The sequence below is a fragment of the Melopsittacus undulatus genome, chromosome 1 (assembly GCF_012275295.1).
Source record: "Melopsittacus undulatus isolate bMelUnd1 chromosome 1, bMelUnd1.mat.Z, whole genome shotgun sequence".
NCBI lineage: Eukaryota > Metazoa > Chordata > Aves > Psittaciformes > Psittaculidae > Melopsittacus > Melopsittacus undulatus.
In genome coordinates, this window is record NC_047527.1 from 12,556,182 (window position 1) to 12,574,125 (window position 17,944).

At 42.1% G+C, this 17,944-nt stretch overlaps 1 protein-coding gene across 1 annotated transcript; it reads left to right on the forward strand.

The window, feature by feature from the left end:
* Positions 1 to 126: 126 nt before the first annotated feature.
* On the forward strand, positions 127 to 16,988 carry DERL1 (derlin 1). Its single transcript, XM_005143835.3, has 8 exons — positions 127 to 458; positions 2,028 to 2,139; positions 5,899 to 5,963; positions 8,746 to 8,772; positions 10,798 to 10,893; positions 11,563 to 11,615; positions 12,755 to 12,865; positions 14,317 to 16,988. The coding sequence occupies exons 1-8, from the start codon at positions 306 to 308 to the stop codon at positions 14,453 to 14,455; spliced, it is 756 nt and encodes a 251-aa protein (XP_005143892.1). The 5' UTR covers positions 127 to 305; the 3' UTR covers positions 14,456 to 16,988.
* Positions 16,989 to 17,944: the final 956 nt, after the last annotated feature.

Consider the following 17,944-nt stretch of genomic DNA (forward strand, 5'->3'; position numbering starts at 1 on the left):
AGAGCAGTAGGAAGGAAGCAGTAATTTCCCCCCTGCCGGGGAGTGGTACCGGCGGGATCGTCACCCGGCAACGGCGGTCCCCATCCTCCTGGAGGCGGGACTTCCGGCTCTGCAGTTGCCCGGCCGCCGAGGGGCAGGGCCGGAAGTGGCGGTGGTTCGGCGGAGTGCGGAGGCGCCACGTCTGGCGCAGGGCTCCCCTCCCTGCCTGGGGCGGCGGCGGGAGCAGCGAGGACGGATCCTCGGCTCTCCCTTCCCTCAGCGCTCTGTTCTAGCGAGGCCGCGGCGGCGGTGACAACGGCAGCGACATGTCGGACCTGGGGGACTGGTTCCGGAGCATCCCGCTCATCACCCGCTACTGGTTTGCTGGCTCCATCGCAGTGCCACTCGTCGGCAAGCTGGGCCTCGTCAGCCCCGTCTACCTCTTCCTCTGGTCCGACGCCTTCATCCACCGCTTCCAGGTACGGGCTGCACTACAGCTCCCGGTGTGCCCCGCGGAGCCCGCGCCGGGAAGGAGCCCGGTCCGGGGCGCGCTGGGTGTTCTGGGGGTTGTAGTAAGCGGCCTGGCCAGGGCTGTGGCGGCGGCTGGGCCCTGGCCGCGTCGCTGTCGCCATGGAGGGAATCACCCACCGAGCACCCCGTTGGAGGCACCGCGATCATCTCCAGCAGGAACCTGGGTTACTGCATAACCTACATAAGGCCTGCGGCTGAGCCCCGGCTTTAGCTGTTCTGTCTCTGCAGGCCCAGGGCTGCACACCAGGGTGACAGACGGTGGTGCCTAGCTCTGCCCGGGACCCTGGGTGGGAGAAAGAAAGGTTGGGGCCCTCCAGGGGCCCTGTAGTTTGTCGTCTCAATCTAGCATGTTTTTTCCCCCATGCTTTTAGGGGGCATTGTTTTGGCTGGCACTGGTGGTTGTGCCAAGGCATTCTCCAATCGTAAAATCTGTGGTTGTGACTTCAGGTGACTTGCCCAGCTTCTGCTGTGTGATTGTGAGTTTGAGAACAAGGGTTACAGGCAGACGTGCAACGGTCCCAAACCAGTTGCTCTGACACTGCTGAGGCAAGGCTAAAGAAGAGCATCTTTTGCACCGTCTTGCTGGGAATTTGAAAACGCTTGTGTGTTTGGGATTGTCAGCTTCTGTGCCTAGCTATAGTTGACATAAGCTAACAGCTGAAGTCCCGAGGTTTCAGATGTGCAGTGTTTCTGGGTGTGTTAGCAGATCAGAAGTGGTCACAATCTGGTTATAGTCTTCTTCCTCACACTGAGAGGTTACAGGTGCAGTGTTCTGGTTTGCAGGAGTGTAGGGAGAGAGCACCCATTGGTGGCCTGAAAATGAAAGTGAAGGAAGATAAAAGATTCCAACCTTTAAAATATATTATATGCATTCATTATATCTTCAGTGAAAAAGGCTGAGTGGGAAAAAAAAAAGATAGTGCTATCTGTAGTTAGTTTCACATACTGTCCCCAAAATTTATTCCTTCTGAAACTGTGAGGATCCCAGTATTCTGTCTGGAAGTGTTGCTGCTTAAAAAGCTCAGTCATAAATGGCCGGACATGTTCTGCCCTTGCTGCATGCTGCCATGCAGTTTGCTGTGCCCAATATTGATAGCTGGGAGACTCTCTAAAGCAGTGTGTGCTGTCTGGAATGGACCACTAAAGGCTATTGTGTGAATTCTTGGCCTCTTTTCAACAGGTAAGGATGGGTTCTGTATGGTTGCTTTTAAAACAGGGTAGCATCCTTGCAAGCCTATCCGTTTTCCACTGCAGTAAAGTCTCAATACTGAAGATGTGATGGAGGCAGTATGGGAAGTTGTGTTTTAATAGCTTTGCTTGTCAGATTTAAAAAACCCCGATCAACAGAATAAAAAGACAGCTGTAAAAGCTGCTGAAGCAGCAATAATTGATACTTGGGCTGTTTTAACCTCCTCCTTAATCTTCCAAGTAATTGATAGTGAATGAGAACACAAAAGCTATGCATATGTGTTCATTCTACAATATATAAATGCATCTTTCTGCTTTGATCTGGACAGATCTGGCGGCCGATAACTGCAACTTTCTTCTTCCCAGTGGGACCCGGAACAGGATTTCTCTACTTGGTGAATTTGTATTTCTTGTATCAATATTCATCACGATTAGAAACAGGTATGTTATCTGTTAAGTTGTATGCACATGCTGAACTCTGTCTGGAGCTGATAGAGACTATGTGCTATCAGAACTTCTGTTGGGAACATTTGTGGCTATGGCATTGTGGCTGATTTGGGCAGAATCATGAAAAAGGTGACTCATCTTTGTGCCTGCTTATGTTGGTCAGTGGGAAACTGCTCTGAAAATGGTTTTTCTGTGACTGGCTCATTCCCTTTGGCAGGGAGCCCGTTCATTTAGGATCTGAACTTGATACTTCTAGAATCATAGGATGGTTTGGGTTGCAAAGGACCTTAAGATCATCTAGCTCCAGCCCCCCTGCCACAGGCAGGGATGCCTCACATTAGACCGTGTTACCCAAGGCTGTTCAACCTGGCCTTGAACACTGACAGGGATGGAGCATTTGCTATTTCGTTGGGCAACCTGTTTCAGTGCCTCACCACCCTCACAGTAAAGAACTTCTTATATTTAACCTGACCTTCCCCTGTTTAAGTTTAAACCCATTACCCCTTGTCCTGTTGCTACAGTGACTGATGAAGTCCCTCTCCGGCACTCTTGTAGACCCCCTTCAGATACTGAAAGGCTGCTGTGAGGTCTACATGCAGCCTTCTCCAGGCTGAACAGCCCCAACTTTCTCAGCCTGTCTCCATACAGGAGGTGCTCCAGTTCCCTGATCATCCTTGTGACCTCCTCTGGAGTTGTTCCAACAATTCCATGTCCTCTTTATGTTGAGGACACCAGAACTGCACGAAGCTTCAATAGGAGGGCCTGGTGCTTTTTGTTGTTGGATTTCAGAAAATGGGTGGGGGAGGTTAAAAGATGACATTACCTCTTGTTTTCTTGTGATTGATGTCCTTTAACAGAGAAGGATGACAAAGCAGATATAACAATGGATATATCCATCTTGAGAAAATAACAATGTCATTTTTGTCCTTCTTTTAAAAGGGCTGCTTACCTGTGTTACTCTGTGTGTTATGTGTATGCTCTGTCAAACAGAAATGTGAAAAAGCTAAGGAACTAGATGGATTTTCAGTTAGGGGGAAAAATTAAAGAAAGAAAGAAAGGAGACCAGATAATGGATCATTTCAAAAAAAGGATTGTTGTTATAAGGTAGCTTTAAAACTGGTTTCATTTTGCATTGCATAGTTCATTAAAGCTAGAGAGAATTTTTTTCAGTGGAAGTAAATAATTAAATTACTTGCAAAGCCAAGCTCCTCCTGAAAGCCTTGATGAACAAGAATTTCACTGTAGTTCTAATGGCGTTTTAGAACTGATGATGTAAGTGGAAATGCATTGCACAGTGATGTTTGGGAAGTCCCACCATAGAGAAGAGATCCCTGCTAAGCCTGTCATCCAGACAGCATTGTAGAATCCCATGTAGGCTGTAATAGTAACAGTGATAGGGAGGAGTGCTGTCAGATTGTATTTGGTTGTTTTCTTAGTTTAAGTAAGTAGTAGTTTAATAGCTAGAAACAGTTCCTCCATTTCTGCAGTGTATTGTGAACACATGAGGGTGCTGGCTACTGTGCAAAGCTATGTGTAGTAAGAGTTCTGAATTAATATAAGCAAACTATAAGACATCACTGCTTGTACATATACTTACAAAATGCTCTGGTTGTCTGTGCTGTGGCAGAAGGCTCATGAAAGGAAGTTAGTTCTTTCAGCAGTAAATTGACATTCCTGCTGTACAATGCATCTGGATTTTGAAACCGGGAAGTCAGCTGTGTTGTTGTTTGAATCAATGCATTTCTTTTATATTATAGTCATTTTTCTGTGTATAAATGAAGTTCTTGATTAGATCAGTCCTCCCCTCTAAAAAGAGGCTTGAATCCTTTTGAGAGTGGGTGATGTAGAAGTTGCTGATAATATGTTCACAGGTGGAAATCAGCATGGATGTATGGGTCTATGCCTCCTTTTGTCTGTGAAACTGAGGAAGTGAAACTTCTATTTTCAGGGTTGCACATGGTTTTGAGCATACACTGGTGTTGCATGCTAGCTTCAAATATAGCTATCAAAAATACCCATATGGGTTTGTACTGTGCTTGTGCTTTCTGAACAAGCTTACCTGTAGCTTCCTGAGGAAAAGGAGTGTGGTGGGGTTTTGTTTTGTTTCTGTTGGAGCAGAACATAACAAATATCAACAGGGAAAGCAGAGTATGCACCTCACTCCCCAGCAGTATGGATGATGAGGTTGTGAGTCTGCAGCTTGCCCCTGATGACTGGATTATACCCTGGGCACTATTGAAGGACCTAGTGGGCTAAAGCTCACCTTGCCCTTTTGCTCAGCTTTTTGGCAGTTTGTAGCTCAGTCTTCTTATAAAAATATTGGAAAGCCAACTTAAATAGTTTGTCCAATATTATTTTTAGTAATCTCCTAGGTAATGAGAAGTGAAAAACTTTAAGGGGATAACATTTGCTTTGATTTCTTCCTGTTCTGGAGGAATTCCTGTGCTGAGTCTCTGTGGGGTTAGTTAGCTTCCTTTTTACTTGTTTCTATTTGTTGCATGGCAATGGTAAGGGAAAACTTCCAGTTTATGTAGTTCTTCAACTTTAAAACTTTTCAAATAATATTTTTGAAACGTTTTGGGTGGGTTTTTTTTCCTCCTGTCATGTAACTTACATGGCTGAACTTAAATAATAAAATGACTAAAATATGAATTTTGATTTACATAGGCTGAGTTCCTGTAGTTATTCCAAAAAGCTAATAAAGGTAGATTTTTCTTTAATTTTTGGGAGACATGTAAAATACCTGTAGAAAGTCAAACAGTACTAACATTAAGCAGTGGCCTTCTTCCTAGGCATTTTGTTTCCTTATTAGCACATAATTCAGCTTGTTTGTAGTGTGCTGAGTTTGCCACTGAGTGCTTTTTCAGCGGTATTCTCAGGCTTTCCTTGTCTGTGGGGGGCTATGTGGCAGTTGGTAGGAGTCTTGATCGGATGCTGAGGTCCATGGTGCCCTTTGCCACAGTTTGCAAGACTGAGAGCTTATGATTTTCATGTTTGCAAGGAGCTGTTGGGTGTGTGTTTGTGTGTGTGTGTGCTTAACCCTTATCTCTGCCAGGTCCCAAACTCTCCTGAGCATCTAAATGTAATTTCATGAAGTATGACCTGCAGGGAATGTTACTCTGGTTTTTGTCTGTGGGTGTTTTTTATATCTACTGTCCTGAAAAAATTTGACACACATTTGAAATAGGGAATGAAGCAAACAGTTCAGCTTAGAAGAAGGAACAGAATGATCTGCATGTGTACCCTCCTTGTCATGTACATGAATTTTTCTGGAGTATGAAAACTGTTGTATCTCTTGAGTCTGAGCAGATGATGCAAAGGGGATGCAATTTGCCTAAGTAAAGACTGGTTTTCACATGATTCTATTGTTAAACGTGGTGTCTCTGCCTTTGCTGTGCAAGTGTATTTCTTTATTGTGTGCTTCTGACTGGCAGCTTCTTACAAAGGATGGGGTCCAACTCTGTTTTAAAGTTCTATGAAGTTAAAACCACTTATCTCCACAATTAAAGTGTGTTCTTTTTTAAGTAGAAACACAGTGCACTTAATGCAGTAGGCTGAATATCTTATTTTTTGGTCTGTAGGTTGTTCTATTTTAAGGCTTTAAAAAATTAAATAGAAACCATAAACCACAGACTACATGCAAAGGCACAACTGTTATTAGCTGAGCTTTTCTTAGACTCCCTACAGTAAAAAAACCTCTTTTTTTCTTATCAAGATTTCAATATCTTTCCTAATAGTTCTTTTTATTTACAGGGGCTTTTGATGGAAGGCCAGCAGATTACATGTTCATGCTGCTGTTTAACTGGATCTGCATTGTTGTATCCTTCTGCTCATCATCAAACTTAGAATATTTTGGTTCTCCTGTTTCTGCCTGAAATATGTTCAAAGACCAGGTTTTAGCAACTAACAGTTTTGTAATGTTGCAAACGTTCACAGGTGAGTTTTTCATCTCTGGAAAGGTAGCAAGTGATTTGCAGAGAGAATACTAATACATGTGCTAATACAAGTATGTGATCTGGGGTGTAGTGTTCTACTTACATAAAGTTCAGCTTGTGTTGCATGGGATTCTGTGGTTATTCGCTGTGTTCCTTCATTTAACTACTTCTAGGGATTGCTGCCTGAGTTAATTTAGCATGTTTAAGCTACCCTGTGCAAATAGGTCTGATCTCTGCTATTCCCTGAGTTGGAAATTCAGGTGGCTTATGGAGAGATCCTTTACCTGCTGGGTACAAGTCAGTTGAGTTTGTCAAAGGAGTGCACTGAGCCAACTTCCTGAAGAAGCGGGGCTTGTTGGTTTAGGACTGTTGGGACACAGTTTTTCCATGAACTTTGCTGTTTTGCTGAATTTTCTTTTCAGTTCTGGATACCAAAAACTGGGAGGAGCTGTTGACAGACCAGATGGTTGTGGGACCTTTTGAGGCTGGAGAAATATGTTGGTAAAGAATCTCATGAAGCTTGGTAAAGGGAAGTTGTCCTGTCCCTGGGGAAGGGACAGCCCCAGGCATCAGGAGAGACTGGGGGACTGACAGTCTGCAAAGCAGCTTGGCAGAAAAGGCCCTGGTGTCCTCCTGGGCACCAAGTTGACCCTGAGCCAGCAATGTGCTGTTGTGGCGAAGGGGGCCACTGGCCTCATAGGCTGTATTAGGCAAAGCATTGCCAGCAGCTTGAGGGAGGTGATTGCTCCTCTCTGTTCAGCCATTGTGAGATGTATGGGGTGGCTACATCATGCTCCAGGTTCCCAAATACAGGAGAGACATGGACATACAGGAGTGAGTCCAGTGGAAGGTCACAAAGGTGATTAAAGGGTTGGAGCATCTGTAACATGAGGAGAAGCTGAGAGAGCTCTGGGATTGTGCAGCCTGGAGAACAGGAGGCTCAGGGGTGTCTTACCATAGAGTAGTTTGGGTTGGAAGGGACTTTTAAAAGTCAGTTAGTCCAAACCTCCCACCCCCTGCAGTAAGCAGGAACATCTGCAACTAGAGCAGGTTCTTCAGAGCTCTATCCAGCCTGGCCTTGAAGTTTCCAAGTATGGGGCATCTACTACCTCTCTGTAGGTGGTGTTTCACCACCCTCATCATAAAAGACTTCTTCCTTAAATCTGGCCTGAATCTGCCCTCTGTTAGTTTGAAGCCATTACCCTTTGTCCTGTTGCAACAGGCGCTGCTAAAAAGTCTGTCCCCATCTTTCTTGTAAGCCCCCTCAAAGTATTGAAAGGCTGCAATAAGGTGTTCCTGGAGACTTCTCCAGGCTGAACAACCCCAACTCTCTCAGACCTTCTTCATAGGAGAGGTGTTTCATCCTGCTGATCCTTTTTTGTGTCCCTCCTCTGGATCAGCTCCCAACAGGTCCATATCTTTCCTTCGCTGAGGACTCCATAGCTGGATGCAGTACTCCATGTGAATAAATACCTAATGTGGGAGGAAGTAAAGGACATGGAACCAGGCCTCTCTCACTGGTGCTCAGTGGTGGGACATGAGAGAACCAGCACAAAATGAAGCTCAGAAAAATCAGTTTAAATATAAGGAAAACTGTTTTTACTGTAAGGACAGTCCAGCACTGGCGTGGGTTGTCAAGAGATGTTGTGGGACCTCCGTCCTTCGAGATGCTCCCATTCTGTGCTGATGCCACTCCCTTGTAGCAGTTTTTGGTGGCACAGCATGTGGAAAAAAAGGAGGGGTGATGTCAGTGTGAACTGGGTAGAGCCAGGAGAGCTAGCCTGTAGAAATGCTGTTGCTTTTATCAGTAGGATAACTATCTCCAGTTGCATTCCTCTGTATGGAGGGAATTGCTGCTCCTGCTAGTCCTGTTGAACCACAACAGTAACCGGGCAAGCAACATGTATTTAGTTATGTAAAAAAAACCTACCAGCTGCATTGTGATTGCAGGCTGTTGCCTGTGAGCTATTAAGTGAATCTGATTGTGACTTGACTTTCAAAATGGTAATTCAGAAGCTTCCAGTTGCTTGTTCCCTATACGATATAAGGAGCAACCTGGAAACATGATCTGGAAAAATGCTTTGTGCTATTTTATATGCATTCATGAAGTGTTAAAAGCATTCTGATCATAGCAAAATTCTTCAGCAGTTGTTTCTGCTCAGCAGTTACTACAGCAAGTAGATCCTTTGGGTTCCAAGGTAGCAGAGTACTATTAAAAGCCTTCAAATTATTTTTTTCCCCTGTGACTCAGTGTCAATATATTGGTATTTTTTTAATGATCTGGTATTTCTTTAGTTAGAAAACCAACACTTTAGTCTTTAAAAAAATGAATGAAAGAATCCATCTGTTAAACTTGTAACATGCTTTTATAGATGGACTGATTGAGTTTGCAGTCAGCTGATTTCATCAGGGAGCAAAGGCCAGTCCATCAGCCCTTGGAGTAATGACTTAAGGTAGCTTGAAAAGCTGCTGAAAGCAGTTACTGAAACTAAGTGTGTAAATCTGTAGATCATTGGAGGTTTTGCATTTTTTCCAGTGGTTAACTTAATACTATACAGTTTTAAACATTAAAGGTTTTTGCATGTGTGTTCAATGTGTGTGCGCAGCTTTGTTTTGTTCTAGTCTATCAGGTTTTACTGCATTTTCCTCAATGGTGCAATGATAGATAACTGGCTTGGCAATGGACATGCAGGTAAGTGTGGGTCAATTTCTTATATAATAAGCTTATGGAACTTTCTGGCTGCTTAATGACTTTATAGAAGGCATTATTGACATAATTGTGGGATATAGTTAAGCTGGGCTGGTTTAGTTTGTATCAGAACGGACTGCTGTATGTGTATTGTTAGCTTTTAAGTTTGGGTCAGCCTCAGCTGGCATTACAAGCCTGTATCTGACTGCCATTCCTAACTTAGTTTGGGACTCAAGGAGTGAATACTGGCCCTTTGTACAATCAGGAAGCATTCAGTCTTTTACTAAAATGGACACAAGATGTCACCTATGCTCTGTTTCTTCTGTTGAATGTAGATCTGCATTCTTACTTTTTTATCTAAAAATGATTCTTGGGTTTCTTAGTCTTAAATTTAGTGTGCCTTTTAGTTGCCAACAGAAGATCTTTTTGGGGAAAAATGCAGCTTCAGATTCAGATCAGAACTGTGAAGTGCAAAATCCTCACAAGAATGATTAAAATACTAGTCTAAAGAACCAGTTTCTGTGAGGTAGTACTTATCTCCCCAGATATTAAGGGGGAAATGGAGGAGTGTTTCTTGGACACAACAGAGTATCAGATAACTGCATGTCTTCAGCCTGCCTCTGCTGTTCTCTCCTCATCTCATTCTGTCCCTGTCACTCAAAGCCTGCACTAATACCTTCAATATTCTGTACAAAATTATCTTAGAATTTATTAGATCACCTCTCAGGCTCCCCTGGTAGACAGAAATAGTGATTGTGCATCTGCAGTCAGCACTGAGCTCTGGTAAGGGCTGTTCATAAATTCACTGACCTTTTCTGCTGTGGGGAAGATGCCACAAAATTGTTTAAAAGTATTCTGAAGCCACCCATGTGTTGCATGAATTTTAGACTGATTGTATTGATTTGTATTTTTTTAAAGGTACTTAAAATGGTTTTATATCTGCATACAAAGTATTGCCTAAAAGAGAATTAGCTGATTTATGTGCAGATGTGCTTTTCTTCCAAATAAGGTTTTTTTATCTTGTATTGAGCGGCTTGCTTGAAAGTGAGAAGGTAGAGTAGGATAGCTGGGCCTCTGTTTCCATCTCTAATACTTTAAGAAATTAGATATTACTTTCTTTTCCCAGTAAAATAAAAATGGTTTAAACAAAGACCCAAAGGTGCTTGTGTGATGAGTCAGGCTCTTGGTGCACTGTAGGGTGTGGGGAAAGCTGGACTGGTGCCCATGTGCTGGCTTTAATATGAAACCTGTTGAATAGTGGCACCCCTGAAGGCATGACTTTTAACCTCTCTTCCAAACACATCAGCTGGCTCATAGCATTAAACCAGTTCACAGAAATGTTGCTGGCACAGTCTGTCTTCAGTTCAGAAATCAGCAGTTTAAATAGTGTTTTATATTAATTTCACTAGAAATAGCCCATCAGCTAATACATAGTCACAGTAAGGAGGTGTTTGAAATGGTCTCATCTCCTTGCATGGAGCATGGGCTAACTCCAAGCTCTTCAAGGTGGCTTTGCCAAGGCTGGCTGCAGTACTCTGAAGCAGTGATTTATGCATGCACCTTCCCTCTGTGGTGCCCTGAGGGGGACATAGCTGGCAATTTGGTGGAACAGGACTTCATCTGGTCTATTAGCTTAGCCCCAGATGAGTGTGTTTGGGTTAGTGCCCTGGGTTGTGATGGAAAGGATTGCGGCACAGGCACATCGCTGACTCTGGTGTAGGTATGCTATGAAGCAGCTGGGAGCAGAGTTTGCCACAGCTGCTCTTTCACTGGGTGCAAGTTGGAGCCCTTTGCTTTGGCATGGTCTTGCAAAAGAGAATGACCAAGTAGGTTCTTCCACTTAACTTTCTCAATACCTTTTGAACAGATCCATGACACATGATGGCAGAGATTCTGGGGCAGTCTTTAAAGCTTTTGCTGATGTATCATGCTTATAAGTAATTTTGAAGCTTATAGCTCCTGCTGTTTAAATTTCTCAGGCTTCTGTGAAAGTAATGGTAACTTTTTCCCTTGTTTTTGACATTGTAGTTGCTGATGATTCCACTCATCATGTCAGTACTTTATGTGTGGGCCCAGCTGAACAGAGACATGATTGTATCGTTTTGGTTTGGAACAAGATTTAAGGTACGTCAGACATGGTATTGGAAAGGTTTCTGCCCAGAAGATGCACATGAAGATGAGGAGTAAAACATTTATATTTTCTCTTATTAAAGATGTCCCGTGCTTTCACATAGCTGTATACTCCTTGAGATGCAACAAAGATGAAATTTCTTCATGGTCTTCCATACAGTGTGGCTTTACTGAAAGATGTCCTGACAGCTGAAATTTATCAGTCTGGAAAGAGGGAAAAAATTCCTGATAAATATTCAGCTGGATAAAAACTGAATATAGTGACACCAAAGTGACAAAATGTTGATACTTAAAATTGTTCCTGTGCAACCTCATCTGTTTCTGTCAGATCTTCCAGCGAAGTCTTTTGATCGTTGTTTCCAGGCCTTAAAATCAGAAATGTTAGGACTTTGAGATGTAAGTGTGCTGTGGAACATAGAGTGCAAAAGAGGCATGTACTTAAAACTTTTAAATGAGTGATATTTGTCTGAAAATGTTAGTGGTGGCTCAGTTTGGAATATCCTACCTTGTTAGATAGAATCTGCTTAAGTTAATATAAGGGTTTGTGTAATGCCTACAACATTGAGATGATAATTACACTTCTTAGTGCAGTGGGAAGTTGAGAGGGTTTATATCCTTAACGTGTACTTACAACTTCTCTGTCTTCATTACTTTCTTTTTCAGGCCTGTTACCTTCCATGGGTTATTCTGGGATTCAACTATATCATTGGCGGATCGTACGTATTTACTTATATGGCCAGATTGAAGTTATAAAAGCTTTTATGGCTATTGAACGTATTGCTGAGTTTAGAAGTGATATTAAAATAAGAGGCTCAGAGCTGTATAATCTGACAATGCTTAGTGTTACATGGTGGTCATTTAAGATAAAAGCAAAGAGGAGATATGCATGTGAGAACTACAGAATGTAGGTGAGGGGAAAGTAATAAAAATTTGGTTTGTTTTCTAGTAAGTTTGTGCATTAGGCCTTTTTCTCATTAAAAGAGTACTGGACAGTAAAGAAAGATGTCACCTTGTATGGCTAGCCATCATTACTAGTTTTAGAAACAAATTTAGCTTGATTCTGATAGTGCTGTTACTACTTTTCCTCACAGTCTTGCCTAACGTGATGTTTTTATCAGCTTGTGAAGTAAGGAAAAATGGCAAGAGTGCCATATTAGCACCTGCTGAATTCATTGCTCTGTCTTGGGTTTCTTTGACTAAACTCCATGGTGCACGAATCCTCTCTGTGCATGGTCTTTCTTATTGGTGCCCTCAATTGGTTTGGGCCTCTTGGTGCCGCTGTAACACAATTAGTGACAATAACAAATTACGTGATTGATTTATAAAAGGAGGAGATAGTACAGCAAAACCAAATTCCCTTTTCTGGCTGTGCCTCCTACTGACTCATCTGTCACTTGAGAAAACTGCTTGCTGTTAGATACCTACTGTTTCTATGCATGACAGAAGATACTCAGGGGCCTCCATTCAGCAGTGTCTTTGCAGAACTGGGAACAAAACGGTTCAGTACAGCAGGAGACAGGTTGTCCAGTGAAAACAGTAGTAACTTCTCAAGCTCAACAGACTATTATTTGAGACACTAATAGCTGTACGGTCTAATTCCTTGGTGTAAACAAGTATTTAATTGCATTTTCAGTGCAGACTGTAGAGAAGGCTTGGAAGGAAGGGTGGAACAGCCTGTGGATGTGTTGGCACAGAAGGTTGGCTCTTCTGTAGAAGTGGCTGTAAAATGCTGAGGGAAGGGAAATTTTCAGCAATGCCCATGGCAGGTGAACAGTAGTAACTGGCAGAAGATGGGCACTCATTTATTTTCAGAAAAGACACTTTGTGAAACAGTTCTTTTTCTTTTGCCTTGCAGAGTCATCAATGAGCTGATAGGAAATCTGGTTGGACATCTGTATTTCTTCTTAATGTTTAAATATCCAATGGATTTGGGAGGAAGGAATTTTCTGTCCACACCTCAGTTCCTGTAAGCTGGTTTTATTCTATAGCTCACTGTTTCTTTGGTCCAGTTGTCTGTGTTGTTCTTCAGACATATTTGCTGGGATTGTAAGGTGTGATATACTTTGCTGAATCAGCCTGCTTCAGGCTGTCATATTGACTGTATTGCTGAGTCATGAAAAATGTTGAGTTTCTTGTAAATGCCCCATGTGAGAGTTCTCTGTTACCTCTATGGATGGCCTGTGTCCTTTACCCACTCTGAAGAGTGAGAGTAAAAGTCATAGTTCTGCTTTTGAATTGAGCTGTAGTAAAGTGAACTCCCTAACAATTATCAGATACTACCATAAAACCTCCAGTTTTCTCCTGTCAGTGATCTTTTATCTGTATGTCCATGTATCATTACAGTAGCTACCAGTTCAGCAACCTGTAACAATAGTAGGAGTCAGCTGTAGACTTGTTCAGGTCTAAAATATGTATTCTGTTTTGCAGTCCTTACCAGTCACCTTGGGTGAGACTGCTTGTCTTGGTTTCTGAAGTGCTTTTTTACTCTTCTGGCATTTAAGGACTGTATCAGAAGCCAAAGTTTGTAGCTTCAGTTGCCCTTTTGGGGTTGTAAATATTCCTCCTGTACCAAACTTTACATAGCAACTCAGTTAACCCTTTTTTATAACGTAAACAGGTAGTTTATGTTATAGAAGGTGCAAACTTGAATTACAGTCATACTTTTTGTACAGGTTGTAGTGAGTAAGCAAACTTCATGCTTGAGTTTTCAAGCCCTTCTGGTAAACCACATTTTCCATAAAGATTAGAAGACAAAATGATTTTTTGAAATGTCTTTCAAGGTAATAACAGCTCTGAAACTGCCATCAATCTTGTTAGTGATGTGCAATTTTCTTGATTCTTCATAGGTGTATTTAATTTTTCTCTGTATTTGAGAAGCAGGAACAGAAGTACTGCAAATACCTCTACAAAGGGATAAATTCTGCCTTTGCACTCTAATGTTTTGTTAAAAAAAAGATGCTGTGATGAATTACAGATACATTTAATACAATAATGAGCAACTTCTATACAAGAATATTTTTCTTGTATAAAGGAATCTGGGTTTTGTGTGTGAGCTGCAGATTTTAGGGGTCAAATTCAGCAAGGGATTTGCAGGAGTTCGGTGTGTTGTAGAGCTGAAATGACTGCATTGGTGGCATCCCATGCAAAATGCAGATGTATGTTAGATCACTGTTTTTTCCCTTATGTTTGGATTATTCTATCTAACCATATCCCAGAGATGGAAGTTCCCCACAATTCTCATTTCTCATTGTGCTGAGGGCTTAGATTTGGCAAGAGTTCTGTGGTGAATTAAACTGTGAAAAGCCAGTATTATTGTGAAGTCTAGCAGCTAAAAGGAAGTGCATGGAAAAGTAGCCTGGCATTTACGCGCAGGTCACATTTGTTTCTCAAACTCTCTCCTCTTCTGGCTTGTCCTAGGTATCGCTGGCTGCCAAATAGGAGAGGAGGAGTGTCAGGGTTTGGTGTCCCACCTGCTAGCATGAGAAGAGCTGCAGAAGACCAGCAGGGTGGCGGAAGACACAACTGGGGCCAAGGTTTCCGGCTAGGTGACCAGTGAAGAACTCCTGCTCTTGGAAAACAGCAACTCTTCAGTTTTAATTGGACGTAGAACCGACCCTTCTTGGTGCAGAGCATGCTTAAGAACTGGGCTCTCTGTAGTACTGTTGGATTTAACTGATTAAAAAGAATATTTCTGGTTCAAGAGAAAATAAAAATCTCCAGAAGGGAAAAATGTAGATCTTACTCCGGGTTAGCTAGTAGTGTCCAATTTGATTCTGCCATTAAAAAAAGCCTTCTTTATAAAGTTATTGTCTGTGTCACAACAGACATCCATTATGCCATCTTATTCTGTGATGGGCTGGAACAAGCTAATGGTATGTCTCACTTGGTATATTGAAAGCTTTGTTGACTGGTAGGGTAAGAATCCAGTGTGAGGTGGATGATTCAGTCTGACCCCTGAGTTTAGGAGGCTGACTTATTCCATAGCTGTACTGGAGTCCCAGGGTCTTTGGAAACATTATTTAAGTGATATCTTCTGCATTCATAAAGCAAAGTGCTAATGTTTCATTTCTACTGTTAGGCTGTGTTTTGAGGGGAGTCTTTTTTCTTGCTGTACTGTCCTACTTGCTACAGCATGGGCTGGGCAAGACTAAGGATAAGACGGCTTTCATTTGAAATGGCAATAACATATTAACAGGACTGAAATCTCTGAACTCTTCATGGCATATTATAAGGCTTGCTCTGTTCACAATGAAGTTAGCTGGCTTGGTTTTTTTTCTCCTAAGATCTGTGAATTCTTGGCTTCAAGGTTTCTGTTTTGATTGCAAAATTGGGTAGCACAAATACTCTTAAGCTAGAACATGTAACATATTGTGGTTAATGTAAAGGGTACTGACTGCAGCATTATGTTTGTTATCTGAATCTTCAACTTTCTCTTAAAAGCTTTAAGACATCAAAGAATCAAAGCTGGAAATAATTTTTTCCAGGGTCAAGATACAGTAGAACAGTTTTTTTACTTCAGGACTCTTTCATTGTCAAATAAGACATCGCATACATTGTTTATTACTTTTGGTGAAACATTTTGACATGGAAAAGGGAATGATTCTGTACAGAATAGTTTTCCTCGTAGTGGGTTCCATGGGCAGAGCACAGGGTGAAGATCCAGGAAGCTGCAAGGTGAGGTTGTTACTGACTCGCTGCATGGACTTGATTAATTATCTCAGTTTTCTCAGCTGTAAGAAGGATTCATGCATGTCTCATGGCATTCTTAAAGGTAGCTGTCCTCAACTCCCCTAGGTGGGAGCTGCAAGTGAGCAAGCTAAGGCTTAGGTTCACATAAATGACATCACTGAAGGCAGGAACACAATTACTCTGAGCTTAACCAAGACTTCTGAGTTGGAGTATAGTTGGTTACTTTTTGGTTTATAGTTGCAGGAAGAAGAGCACTCTCACTAGGATGAGATTCAGATTTCCCTTTAGCAAGGTTGTTTTACTGGGTAGGCAGAGCACAGAAAGCTGTTCTGCCTCAACTTAGGTGTCTCAGGTATCTGTAAGTAAGTGAAGTGAATCTGGGCCAAAACATTTTTATTACTGCTTTGTTTCTTCGGTAAACCTGGGTTCTGAAGGTTGAAGAATGTGTCAATGCAATGTGATACAGAACTGAGTGAAAAGCAAGCAGTTGGCCTGGAAGTTTTTAGGTGGCTTGCCTGAAAAAATGCATGCTCCATTTCTTTATAGCAGCTCAAGGTTTTGATTTGGCTTCTCAAAAAGTGTAGAAGACTGGTAATGATCTCATTGTGTGTTTAGATTTTACAGAAACTTGGAGTTCAGAACTCACCTGCAATTTTTGTCTATTCAATTATGAGTTTTAACAATGCTCTTGTCCCTGTATAAAATGTAGGCAGAAGACTCCATAGTGTTGTAAATACTCATCAGTTATTGACCAACAGCTGTCATTTGATGCTCGAAGTGCAAAGTTTGAGAACCTTCGCTTATATAGGAGTTATGATGCAGCTGGTCATTTTAGTCATAGTAATATCACTGTCTCCAAAGCATTTGTCTTCATTTTGGGTCAGGACCTAACTGTTACAGGAAGATGCAATAGTTTATGACTCAGCTAAACCCCTGGCACACTCAAATTGCAGAACACTTTTGTAGAGAAGGCCAGAGGGAAGGTTTGAGTGGGAGGAAGCATGGCAAAAGTCATTGTTCTGGCCCAGTGCACTGTTCTGGCTCTTGCTTTCTAGCACATCCTGCTTCCCTAAATCAAGAGAAAGAGGTTTGCAAGGAAAGTAGACTTCTGATAAGTCTTGATTAGCTTTTGAGCTGCTTCAGGTCAATTTACATTGGTTTATGGAAAATTCACTGTGGAATTTGATATCATGAGCTTGGTTCATTTGTTTCTCACTTGTCACTTGACCTGAAGCACTGTTCATCCTCCAGTGTATTCTGACAATTATGGTCTCTTGTTAAATGAGTACCTCCTTTCTTTTGTACAGATAATTTCCCTTTTTGTAATCAATTTTTGTTGGCAAAGTTTTAAATTAAAGTTTTAATCTCGGTTGCTGTCTCTTTCGCTAAATCATATTTCAGCTGAAGTCAAGCCTTGTGATCTTTGTCTCTGGGGAGTGCCTGGCAGCTGCACTGTGACACCACCTCCTGCTGTTGAGAAAAGTACTCAAGAAAATGACCTGCTTTTGAGTGGGAGCAGTGTCTTCTCTGATCAGTTGCAAAATTGTAAAGGCATTTTCTGTTTATCACCATGGGTTTTGGCAGTCTGTGTCCTTCCTGGGCTTTTTACATTTTACAGCTTTTTTGTACACTTGATGATTCATCCCTTATTGTCCCCTGGGAGGAAACATCCTTCTACTCACCTCCAGACTTTGTGGGAATGATAGAGATCACTCACTTTTCCCGGCATAAGCTTGGTATTCTGCAGTATGCTCTCTCTGTCCAGCCAGATGTGCACAGCTGCTAGAATTCCTTTTGAGGTTCTTGCCTGATTTGGAGACTCATTGAGCATCCTCTCAATGATTGTTTTGGTACTCATTGTTCATCTGACTCCACTTGTCCAGTTTAATACCATAGAGTCACCAAAAAGAGATTGTGGACTTGAGCTTCTTGAACTGGAAAGTCTTTGTCCATATTAAGTACACCAGACAGAACAGTGTGGCATGTATGTGCATTTTGATTTTGATCCAGCTGCATAGAGTCAGAAGAAGAGCCAGGAATATGAAATCAAATGCTTCTAAAATGCTTCGTCTCTCATTCTTATCGCTCTGTCTTGGTGACAGCTTAACTTGGTAATGTGGTGTTGCCAGTGACTTCATGAGAAATGGAACCTGTTGCTTCATTCTGTCATCTAATTGTCACACTGGGAAAACTGAGAGGCTTTAATTTGAAGAAATGCATATTGTTTGAAATATAAGATTTCTTCTGTGTTTATATATCACTGGGTACCTTATTGGAGGGGGGGGAAAGCTGCTTTGCCTTGATGGTTAAGGTAGTGAGCTGGAGAGGTACACACTAATTTACAGTCTAAAGCCTC

Coding starts and splice junctions, on each gene's coding strand:
- DERL1 (XM_005143835.3), top strand. CDS start 306: ATGTCGGACCTGGGGGACTGGTTCCGGAGCATCCCGCTCATCACCCGC. Junction 8,773..10,797: donor GCTTGGCAATGGACATGCAG/GTAAGTGTGGGT, acceptor TTGACATTGTAG/TTGCTGATGATTCCACTCAT. Junction 11,616..12,754: donor AACTATATCATTGGCGGATC/GTACGTATTTAC, acceptor TTTGCCTTGCAG/AGTCATCAATGAGCTGATAG.